This window comes from Theobroma umbraticum, unplaced genomic scaffold (genome assembly GCF_002168275.2).
Source record: "Theobroma umbraticum cultivar Fairchild unplaced genomic scaffold, ASM216827v3 scaffold_12.0, whole genome shotgun sequence".
NCBI classification, from domain to species: domain Eukaryota; kingdom Viridiplantae; phylum Streptophyta; class Magnoliopsida; order Malvales; family Malvaceae; genus Theobroma; species Theobroma umbraticum.
The window spans coordinates 3,000,564-3,012,553 of record NW_018397272.1 but is presented as its reverse complement, the minus strand read 5'-3'; the positions used below and the strand labels follow the sequence as shown (position 1 = coordinate 3,012,553).

General features: G+C 34.4%; 1 protein-coding gene and 1 pseudogene across 1 annotated transcript; both read left to right on the top strand.

Moving 5' to 3' along the window:
* Nucleotides 1–1,397: 1,397 nt before the first annotated feature.
* Nucleotides 1,398–3,729, top strand: LOC110426665 (UDP-glycosyltransferase 83A1-like). Its single transcript, XM_021441946.2, has 2 exons — nt 1,398–2,147; nt 2,670–3,729. Exons 1-2 carry the CDS (start codon nt 1,649–1,651, stop codon nt 3,551–3,553), a joined length of 1,383 nt encoding a protein of 460 aa, XP_021297621.1. The 5' UTR covers nt 1,398–1,648; the 3' UTR covers nt 3,554–3,729.
* A 1,334-nt stretch (nt 3,730–5,063) lies between these two features.
* Nucleotides 5,064–11,717, top strand: LOC110426830 (UDP-glycosyltransferase 83A1 pseudogene; annotated as a pseudogene).
* Nucleotides 11,718–11,990: the final 273 nt, after the last annotated feature.

Sequence of the window (11,990 nt, the reverse complement as noted above, 5' to 3'; positions counted from 1 at the left end):
GGGATGTTTGGAAACCCTTGATTGATGGTGGCCCGATTGTGCTTGGTGATGGATCCCTAATTGATATTATGCCTAGGTTGATTTACCCTTGGGAGGTGTGCGAGACCTGTGTGTGCTGCTGGCTTGATAGTCCCTTTGGATTGGCCTAATCATGGTTCCATGGACTGTTACATTAAATCCAAGTTAGTTCATTTATTTTGTTGCGATGCTATTGTTTCTTTTGTTTCTGTATTATATTTGGTCTAGGCAATTGGAAGGATGGTTCATCTTTATTTCCAAATAAATACAAAGAATTTAGTCTCTACCATATTGATTGATTCTTGATTTATAGTCTCTTAGTTTATCTTGTTCCTGTGTACGGAGTTAAGTACTTGGATTATAATCATCCAGAGGAATACATCAAGTGTAGCAGACAATCCACTTGAAAAAAATCTTGAACCATACGTAATTTAGATCAATCTTGTTATCGTCTTGCTTGTAACACGTATCCACCCTGAACATCTATCTTATGGTTAAGAATTGACAAAATCTATCAGATACTGTTTATACATCAATTCAATATTGATAGCCCTTTGCAATCAAATTTTGTTTTCTTTCTATTTAACTGTTGCTTCATTTTTCTTGCATTGACTTCCTTCACCAGATAAACAGTGCCAAAGGCATTTATGCGTCATAAGTCACAAACCCAAGGCAGCCCTCAGCCAGTAGCAGATAGAGGTCTAACTTTTAAAGACAACAGGACCACACTGCTAATAATTCATTTCGCCAACCTTCAGTAAACTGGCAACCTCCTTTCATTGGTCTCACCATACTTTTTATTTTTTCTTCCTTTAACCAATTTTTATTTGTAATAAGGTCTTTTCATCCATGAGACAAAAGTTGTGTAAACTGCAAAAACAGTTTGTTTCCACACGCGACGAAGGAAGTTCAAACATGAATGCTTGAAGCAAAGCTGAGGCGAATGTATATAAGATAATAAAATCATATTAAATAAAATAATAAAATAACAAGCTTTTATATCAAAATTATGAAAAATATAAAATTTTCATGATTTTAAGCTAATTATACCTTACTTAGCACATCCTTAAAAATATTTTTTTTGTCTTTTTTTTTCTTTAGAGTTAAATTCTTCTGATGAACTTTTTTAAAAACTTGATGATATAAAATTGACATTTACTCATTTTGTTATAAAACTGACTCAACTTCTTTTGACTGTTTTTCTTTTAAATTTGATAGTATAAACCTGACATTAATTTTTTTGACTGTTTTTGTTTTTAACTTGATAATATAAAACTGACATTAACTTATTCAGTAATAATCTAAAACTTACATTAACTAAGATAAAACTCTCCTATTTGTTACAAAGTCCTTTCTTCTAATCTCTCTTTATTAATAAACCCAAGATCATAATTGTAATTATAAAATATTGGATTGATGTTTCATTTTATTTTTTTATATAGACTATAACTTAGTAATTAATAATTTTTTATAACATAATTAACTAAGTAAAATATTTTTTTTGAGGGGTATTACAGACATTTTAAAATTCAAGGGGGACACTAGAATCATGTGTGTCTGAAACCAAGAAAAGCATAAGAAATTGTCGGCTGCAAATGAGATCTGAGCTCACTTCTGCAAAAAAGAGAGAATGAGTGTAAAGATGGAAACGAGCAACCCACATATTCTAGTTATACCATATCCAGCACAAGGCCATGTCTTTCCTCTTATGGAGCTATCCCACAACCTGGCTAGACATGGCTTCAAAATCAGCTTTGCCAACACAGATTTTAATCACCAGAGGATCATAAATGCATTTGGAAAGGAGGTTGACGAAAATGGCCTTGTTCATCTAGTTTCAATCCCGGATGGGTTGGAAGATGGGGAGGACAGGAATCAGATAGGGAAGTTAACTGAAGCATTATCCCAGGTTATGCCCAGAGAGCTGAAGGAGTTCATTGTTAAGGTTAATAGAACAGAGGATGATAAGATCACATGTGTTCTGGCTGATTTAAGCATGGGTTGGGCGCTTGATGTTGCAGCAGAGTTGGGAATCCGGGCCGCTGCCTTTTGCTCTTGTTCGGTCGTCCAATTAGTGTTGTCTCTTAGCATTCCGAAGCTTATTGATGATGGACTTATTGATGAAAATGGTAAGATCACTCTTTAACTAACTTGTGAATGGCGTGTCTGGAGCTGACGCTTTAGAGAGCAAGGATTTGGATGAAAAGGAAACATACAAAATGATATTGTTTCTCTTTCTTACTTGCTCTGTTCTGGTTGGTAATTCTTTGAAGGATATTGGGATGTATAGCTGAGAATGAATAGGCTTATGTGAATGTTGTATAGTGATATGTTGATGCGTCTGGCTATCTTTTTGTAAAACCGGGGGCTGATCACAGGGTATTAAGACTGACTTACTCAGGATACTCCGTTTCCTTTTGTTAAGCGTTATACCCTGTTCAGACAATGAAACGATTTTAATTTTCATAAAAAAAAAAAAAACTAACTTGTGAAGCTAGCAAAAGTGTTATGCATGTCTAATGAGGGTGCCTTGAGCTCCAAGAACAAAGTAGTTGCTTTTGATAATGAACAATAAGCAGATGTAATCAAAAGCATGCAATATTCACATATGTTTAGATAGTTGTCAACAATGTTTGAAATCTTCTTTGCAGGTTTTCCAATTAATAAACATAAGATGTTTCAGTTGTCAGCAACCATGCCTGCTGTACACGTAACAAATTTTGCATGGCTCAACATTGACTCTACCGCACAAAAATTTATATTCCATTTTATGAAGGGAAAGAAGAAACTTGTTGACAGAGCAGATTGGGTACTTTGCAACTCAAGTCTGGACTTGGAGCCCGAAGGGTTCACCTTGGTTCCCAAGGTCTTACCCATAGGCCCACTTTCAGCCAGCAATCGGCTTGGAAAGTTGTCAGGAAATTTCTGGCCAGAGGACACATCTTGTTTGAAATGGCTTGATCAACAGCCACCAGGCTCAGTCATATATGTTGCATTTGGCAGCTTCACAGCTTTTGATAAATTCCAATTCCAAGAATTGGCTCTGGGGCTGGAACTCTCCCAGAGACCATTCCTTTGGGTTGTACGACCAGATATTACCAATGGAGAACATGATTTGTACCCGGAAGGATTTCAGGAAAGAGTAGCCGGTCAAGGTAAGATGGTTGGTTGGGCTCCACAGGGTGCAGTTCTAGCTCATCCTTCGATTGCTTGCTTCATAAGTCATTGTGGATGGAATTCTACTATTGAAGGTGTAAGCAATGGGGTCCCTTTCTTGTGCTGGCCTTACTTTGCTGACCAGTTCCTTAATGAGAGCTACATTTCTGATATTTGGAAGGTTGGATTGAAATTCAACAAAGATGAAAGAGGGATCATCACAAGAGAAGAGATTAAAACCAAGGTACAACAATTGCTTGGTGATGAAAAATACGAAGCAAGGGCTGTTGAACTGAAGGAAATGGTAACCAGATGTGTCAATGAAGGTGGTAGTTCTAACAGGATATTCAAGAATTTTACTGAATGGATGAAATCATAGACAAGTTCTTTGCATTTGATTTATGTCAATCTTTTTTCTTTTCGTTTTGAATTATGAAATTCAGAAAACAAACCAAGCAACAACTGTGGCTGCGTTGCCTATGCAAACAACAACAATGATCGATGAATAAACTTGCCTTGTTTTGTTCATCACCAAAGTATAATCTCCTTTAGAATTTTGTACACTTTTTTAAATGTTAAGAGTCCAATGAAAATTTTTCATAATTTCCCACAACAAAATTGTTGTATTTTTAGAGTCTTTTTCTGGAATACACTGAGTGCAAAGTAGTTAATATGTATGCAGCAAAGGGAAGGAGAAAACACCAAAATAAAAAACTATGCTGTAACAAAGGTTATACGACAAAGAGATGCTGCAACAATGTGAGTTGTGCGGTTAATATTCATTAACATGTTGATATATATTACAAACTTGCTAAGCAAGCTGTGACCAATGATACTACAATTGATTACTAGCTAAAATATCACTTTTGCCAGTAGGAGCATAGGCATCATAATTTTGACAGTAAAGTGGCCGTCACAACACAAATCATCATGGTAGAAACCATTGGTTAATAGCAAGCACTATGAAGGTCGTCAATGCAAGTCCTAATTCAACACTCCTCCTTAGGACTTGCTTTGCAACCCCTAACTTCAATCTAAGGTCTTCAAACCTCTGCTTTGGCAATGGTTTAGTGAAAATATAAACAACTTGACCTTGGGAGTTGTAGCAGTTGCGCTTAACTTCACCATTGCTTTCTACTTGACGTATAGTATGGAACCTTACTTTAATGTGTTTAGTTTTACCATGGTTAATAGGATTTTTGGCAATAGAAATGGCACTCTTGTTATCCAAAAATAATTAAGTGGCTCCTTTTTGTTCAAGATTCAGATCTTGAAGGAATTTTCTGAGCCATATTGCTTGATTAGTTGCAGTTGTAGCAGCAATATATTTTGCTTCAGCTGTTGATTGAGCCATAACATCTTGCTTCTTAAAATTCCAATTGAAAGCAGTATTCTGAAGGAAGAAAACATAACCTGAAGTGCTTTTACAATCTGTAGAGTCCTTTACAAAATCAATATCACTGAAACGATGTAGCTAGACTTCAGAAATTCTTTTGTAACTTAAATCAAAGTCTAGGGTGCCTTTTACATATCTTAAAATTCTTTTCGCAGCCTTGAAATGTTGAATTGAAGGAGTTTGCATGAATCTTGAAAGGTAACTTACTGAGCACATAATATCTGGTTGAGTGCCACATGCATATAATAGACTCCCCATTCAAGCTCTTATATAATGAAAGCTTAGTAAACTTAGGATTTGCAACTCACAACCATAAGGCAATCAACAGATTTGCAACTCAACATATTAAACTTCTTGAGAATATTAGAAATGTAGGTTTTTTTTAGAAAGAAAGATACCTTGTGAACTTTGATAAACCTGGTATCCAAGGTAAAACTTCATTTTTCCCAAATCACTCATTTCAAATTCAGATTTCATTGCATTCTTGAACTGCATGGTGAACTTTCTCTCTGGATCTGTAACAAATAGGTCTACATACAGTGATACTAACAATTTCACTGTTTCATTGGCTTGTAGCACATGCAAGGTGTGTTCATTCATGCTTCTAAAGAACCTCTTTGATGTCAGGTAGGTGTCAATTTTACTGTGTCAGGCTTTAAGGGCTTGTTTAAGCCCATATAGAGCTTTATACAGTTTGTACATAAGGTTGACGTTTCTGTTGACTTTTAATGTTTTAGGTATTTCTCTAAAAATATTTTCATTTAAGTCACCATTCAAGAATAATAACTTGATGTCTAGACGATGAACCTCCCAACCAAGACCACCAGCTATAACAAGAAAAAATTTAACTATCTCAAACCTAACCACCGGTGTAAATTTATCAGCAAAATCAATTCTTGGTAGCTGACCATATCCCTTTACCATAAGTCTTGCTTTGTGTTTATTGATTGACCCATCAACATTAATTTTGTCCTGAAAATCTATTTAGTGTCAAGTACATTCATAGTGTCTATCCTGTGCACCAATGACCAGGTTTTGTTCTTATGAATTGCCTTCAACTTGTCTTGCATTGCAACTTGTTAGTGAACTGAATCTTTAGCTTCATAATAGCTTGTAGGATTAGTAATGGCCATATTGCATCTGTTATAGATGCTTTCCAATGTCCTGGTTCCTTTGACAATAAATTCATTATCACTAAGATCATAATCAGGTTCATGAGTGACTTCTGGTAATGACTCATATTCTGTCATCAAATGTCTTAACCAAGTTAGACTCTCAATTCCACCTTGAATTTTCATCAAATATGACATCTCTTACAACTTGAACCTTTTTTGAGTTCACATTGAAGACCATGTAGCTCTTGGCTTGCAAATTGTATCCCAAGAACACTCATACCTCAGCCTTTGGTTCCAATTTAGCCATTTTTGCCTTAAATACATGAGTGTAGCAAATGCTATCAGTGATTTTAAGATGTTCCACTATTGGTTTGACATGGTGCCAAGCTTCATATGGAGTCATTTTATTTAACACGTTTGTTGGAAGGATGTTTTGCAGATAAATTGCAATGTTGGTAGTTTTTGCCCAAAAATGCTTAGGCATTGATTTTTCAAATAATAGGCGTGTAGCCATATTTAACATTGTCCTATTCTTCCATTCACATGTTCCATTTTGTTGGGGAGAATAGAAGATGGTAAATTGATGCCTAATGCTTGCAACAATTAAGAACTCCTTAAACTTAACAGATGAAGACTCTTCACTATTGTTTGTTTTGAGATTCTTTATTTTGCACCTTGATTCAAGTTCACCATAAGCTTTGAACTTCTTAAATGCTGAAAACACATCAGATTTAAGCTTGATGAAATAAATCTAAGTCATCCTAGTGTAGTCATCAATGAACAACATAAAGTACTTACTACCATTGAGTGATTCAACACTCATTGGACCACAAACATCAGAATGCAAAAGTTTAAGGTTTTCTAATGTTCTTTGGTGTTTTTCAAAGGAAATAAGAGCCTTATTTGTTTCCTTAATTGACAAACTTCACAAATTTTTTAATGAACATGTATGAGAGGCATTGTTGTCACTAAATTTTTAAAATTTAACAACTTCATTGTTGAGTAGTTGCAGTGTCCAAACCTTCTATGCCATAGCTCAGACAGATCATAATCAACCTACTCCACTGCATTCAAACATACATGATGCTAATCTTATGGAAAACATTTATTCTTCATATTAACAGTCATTAATACACTGCCATTAGGCTCAATTATATTGCATGCTTTGTTCTTAAACAGTATGGTATAATCATTCTCAAGCATTTAGCCAACGTTAAGTAAATTTTGACACGCTTGAGGCACTAGGAACACATTTTCAGCATACCTAGTCCCATTTGTTGTAGTAACAGCAATAGTGCCTTTGGTTACTACTTATAGGTACTTTTCATCTCCACTTCAATATTTGCACTCTTATTCCTATCAATGGAGGTGAACAAGGACGTGTTCGGAGTTATATGACTAGAGCATGCATTATCAATTAACCATGTTTCACTAGACTTTGTCATATTACCTTCTGAAGCTATGAAAAACAGCTCCTCAGCAGGTTTAATTTCTTCTTAAACTTGAGCTTGCTGATTTTGCACATTTCCCTTGTTCTTGCATACTCTTTCCACATGACCAAGATGATTACACTTTATACACTTAACATTTGGTCTAAACTAACCATACTTTTCAGCATGGTTAGTCATTCCGTAGTAAGAATGCATTGCATTTATGGTTTTTTTACCTTTTTGCCTCTTATTTGAAGTAGCAATCTTCTTTTTGTCTTTCTTTTCACTTGGAGACTTTCTATAATTTGACTTGTAAAGAACATTTTTCTCTTTAAAGCTTGCTTGTGAAGCTATCTCTATTCTTTTTTCAAGTTTAATTTGCCTTCTTGCTTCAAAAGCTTGAAGAGAATTAACCAGTTCCTACAAGGTCATCATGGTGAGGTCTTTTGATTCAAATATCTCAAGAATATTAACTAGCACCTTTTCCATAATTAATGCGTTTAACAACTTAGCTCCTAAAAATCTCACTTGATTGACAATCTTCATCAGTTTATCCATATAATCTTTCATTGTCCCATCATTCTTCATCTTCAACACTTCAAATTGTCTCATTACGTTCAAAATTTGCATCTTTCTAGTTTTGTCTGACCCTTGGAACTCCTCTTTGAGCTTATCCCCAACTTCCTTAGTTGATTCACAAAACAAGATTCTTGTGAATATTGTATCTATCACAACAGTGTGGATGTAAGAGAGGGCTTTGTATCTCTTGGCCACTTTTTCATTATATTGTCTCATTTGATTTATGGTGGGGTTGGCTCTCAGCTCAAGTGTCATCCATTTTAACTACTCAAACAACATAATTTTCACCATTGAAAAGTGGTGGTGAAAGAGATGAAGTGTTGCCACTTGAAGCCATGTTTTGATGAAGTGAGGGTTGCTTAGATTTTTGTGAAGGTTGTAAAGGTTTACTAACAGGCCTCTAAAACCATGAAAGCTCCAATACCATGTTATGTTTTGAGAGTCTTTTTCTGGTATACATTGAGTATATAGTATTAATATGTATGCGGCAAACAAGGGTTGCTTAATAAACTCAAAGGCTTAAAACTAAATACTTAATTGAGTTTTTTTTTTTAAATTGAGAAAATGAGACTTTTTTTTTTTGAAATAGTTGGAGATCTTGAAATACATATTATTGTTTGTTGATTGGGAATAAGAGAAATAGTTCAGAATTAATATCATTGTGAAAATTATGAAGTGATATAAAATTGAGATTTATTAGGCACATAATTAGGCAATTGTCAAAAAATGTCATTTTATTAATTACTTGATTTTTTTATTTTTTTAATGAAAATTGAGATATATAGTTTAGAATTAAAAGGAAAGTGAGAAGTGAAAGAAAATGGATTTTTATTAGATATGAGAGGATAAATAAATATTTTATTAATTATTTTAATTTTTATATATTCTTAATATAAATTAATTATATTATTATAAAGTTATAAGATTTATTAAAGTTTGAGGTCTAAAGCAAGGGCTTTGCCAGCTTTACCCTAGAGCTGGCTTTGGTAGGAAAAGGAAGGAGAAAAAAATAGAAAAAAATAATGTTGTAACAAATGTTATATGACAAAGAGATGTTGCAACAATGTGAGTTATGCTGCAACAATGTGAGTTCTGCAGTTGATATTCATTAACATACTGATATATATTACAAACTTGCTAAGCAAGCTATAAACAGTGATAATACAATTGATGACTATCTAAAACATCACTTAGTCCACCACTAGAAGCATAGTCATCATAATTTTGACATTGAAATGGTTGTCACAACACAAAACATCATGGTAGAAACCATTCGTTAATAACAAGCACTATGAAGATCTTCAATGCAAGTCTTAATTCAACAAAAATCAAATGATCATCATGGACCAAATTGAATGCAGATAGAAATTTTTAAACCCAATCCAAAGTAAAGGATAACAAGAACTGTACTTACATAAAATTTGTTCTAATAATATATAAAATGTAAAAAAATTACATACATAGGCAAATAGTTGATCTAACGTAGAAAACTAAAAAATTAATGATTATATATGTAAGTAAATAATATATCAGTACATTGAAATATTTTACTTTAGGTTAAGTATAGGTTTCCTCAACAAAGGAAGCATTTGCCTAACTTCCTCCTGCCAAAGTACCAAAAAAAACAAAAACAAAAGTCATAAGAAAAATTGTGTAAAATTGTTTTTGAGTTGAGATCATGCATCTCCTCCTTGAGTCATAGATTTGGATGTACCACATGATAGTATTACCAAGTGAGGGGACCATAGCAACTCGTAGCGTCCCTATTCCATTAGTGGAAGGCAATCCTTTGCTAGTACTTCCATGGTCGACACTTTTAATTAATTAAATCACTTTTCTAATCTTTACTCATAAACTACCCGTCTCTATTAATTCGCATCTTCGAAAAGAAAAAAAAAGTTTTCTTTTTGCATTAGATAATTTCTAGTTGTTTGTGTTTTTCCTTCTAATCTCTTCTGATTTGCTTAAGTTTCTGTCATGCATAAAAAAAAGGAGAAATAGATATATGTATATATACATATATATATAAATTATTACTATAGCAATAAGTTTTGCCACCTAACTATATATAAGTCGATGAAGTACAACACAAATAATTGCAACAAGTTGAAAATAAAATTAAATAAATAATATAGTTGTAGTAAAGGGAAACATGAATCACATGCTCACAACGAGGAGAATAAGCAAAAATTGTAGTTGATCACAATGGAGATGGATTATTGGTCATAGCCAAATCTTAGAAGCAAGATATGAGTTGATGAAGTTTGCAAGAGATGGTGAAATTAGTTGGAGCAAACAAAGTGCAGAAATGGCAATCCACATGTTCTAGTTATACCCTATCCAACACAAGGTCATGTCATTCCTCTTATGGAGCTATGACAAAGCTTGGTCAAGCATGGCTTCAAAATCACATTTGTGAACTCTAAGCTCAATCACGAGGGAGTAATGAATGCATTGGAGAAGAAGGTTGACGGTTCAATTCGTCCAGTGTTAATACCGAATGGGATGGAAGATGGGGAAAGCAAGAAACATCTAGGGAAGTTAATAGAAGTGATATGCCAAGTTATGCCTGAAAAGCTATAAGAGTTCATAAAGAAGACTAATAGATCAGAAAATGATAAGATCAAATGCGTTTTAGCTGATATAAATATGGGGTAGGCATTGGAAGTGGCAGTAGAGCTGGGAATCAGGGGAGCTGCCTTTTGGCCTACTTTGGCATTTTCATATCTATTGTGTGATAGTGTCTAGAAGCTTATTGATGATAAAATCATTGATGAAAATGGTAGGACCCTCTAGATCTATAACTGATTGCAACATGAGAAGTAATGGTTGAGTTAAATTTAGATAAGATTTCTTAAATGATTCTCTTTGAGTTACATAAGGCAATTCAGTCAAGCTTTAGAATTCTTTCATGTCATGCTATATGTTAATAAAAATGATGTTTCCAGTGGATCAGGTTGTGCCAAGATTGAGTTGGGCTTTAAATTTTTTTTTCTTTTTTTTTTGGGCGAGAGGTGTGGGGGAAGGGTTGTTCAGCTTATTCCAAGAACTCTAATAACCAATCATATATTTTTAACAATAATCATATGCTTAAATATCCCTTAATCATTTGTGAAATTTCCTTTACAGGTACTCTAATTAATAAGCATAAAGCATTTTAGTTGTTACCAACCATGCCTGCTATGCTCTCAACGGATATTTCATGGGCCTGCCTTGGTGACTTCACCACACAAAAGATTATGTTCGATCTTATACAAAGAAACAACAAAGTTGTTGACAAAGTAGACTAGCTATTTTGCAACTCAAGTTACGACTTGGAGCCTGAAGGGTTCAATTCGGCTCTTAAGGTCTTACCCATAGGCCCAGTTTTAGCAAGAAATCTGGTAGGAAACTTGGTAAGAAATTTTTGGCCGAAGGACACAAGTTGTTTAGAACGGCTTGATCAGCAGCCAACAGGCTCAGTCATATATGTTGCATTTGGCAGCTTCACAGTTTTTGATCAAAGCCAATTCTTGGAAATTAGCTTTGGGGGCTGGAACTCTCCAACAAGCCACTCCTTTGGGAGGTAAAACCTGATATTATGAAGGGGATAAATGATTCCTATCCATAAGGATTTCAAGAAAGGGTGACTAATTAAGGACAGATGGTCAACTGGGCGCCACAACGTAGGGCTCCAACTCATCCTTCTATTGCATGCTTTATAAGTCATTGTGGTTGGAATTCCATTGTTGAAGGTGTAAGCAACGGTGTTTCCTTTCTTGTGCTGGCCTTACTCTTCACCAATTCATTGATGAGAACTCTGTTTACAACATTTGGAAGGTTGGATTGAAGTTTACAAGAGATGAAAGAGGGATGGTGACGCGACAAGAGATTAAGAACATGGTGGAGCAATTACTCGGTAATGAAAATTTCAAAGGAAGAGCTCTTAAACTAATGGAAATAACTAGAAATAGTGTCAAGGAAGGTGGTAGCTCTAATAGGATATTCAACAACTTCATTGAATGGATCAAGTCACTGACTTAGTCTAGGTGTAGAGTTTAGGGTTTAGTTGCTTTCTTGTCATTTCATTCCGAAAAAGCTTGAAAATAACATAATTTTTTAAGAGAAAGGCCGATGCATTGAAAGGAGAAACTACTTTTAACCTTATAGTCTTATGAAGATTTTCCCTAATTCAAGTGAAGCTTTTGAGAATCCTAGAAGCAGGTTGTAGTAGTTTGTATTTTTCTTTGAAATGCAGTCATTATTATTCACAAGTGATCTCAAAAGAAGAGATTACAAAAAGCACTTTAGGAATGC

Coding starts and splice junctions, on each gene's coding strand:
- LOC110426665 (XM_021441946.2), top strand. CDS start 1,649: ATGAGTGTAAAGATGGAAACGAGCAACCCACATATTCTAGTTATACCA. Junction 2,148..2,669: donor TGGACTTATTGATGAAAATG/GTAAGATCACTC, acceptor TCTTCTTTGCAG/GTTTTCCAATTAATAAACAT.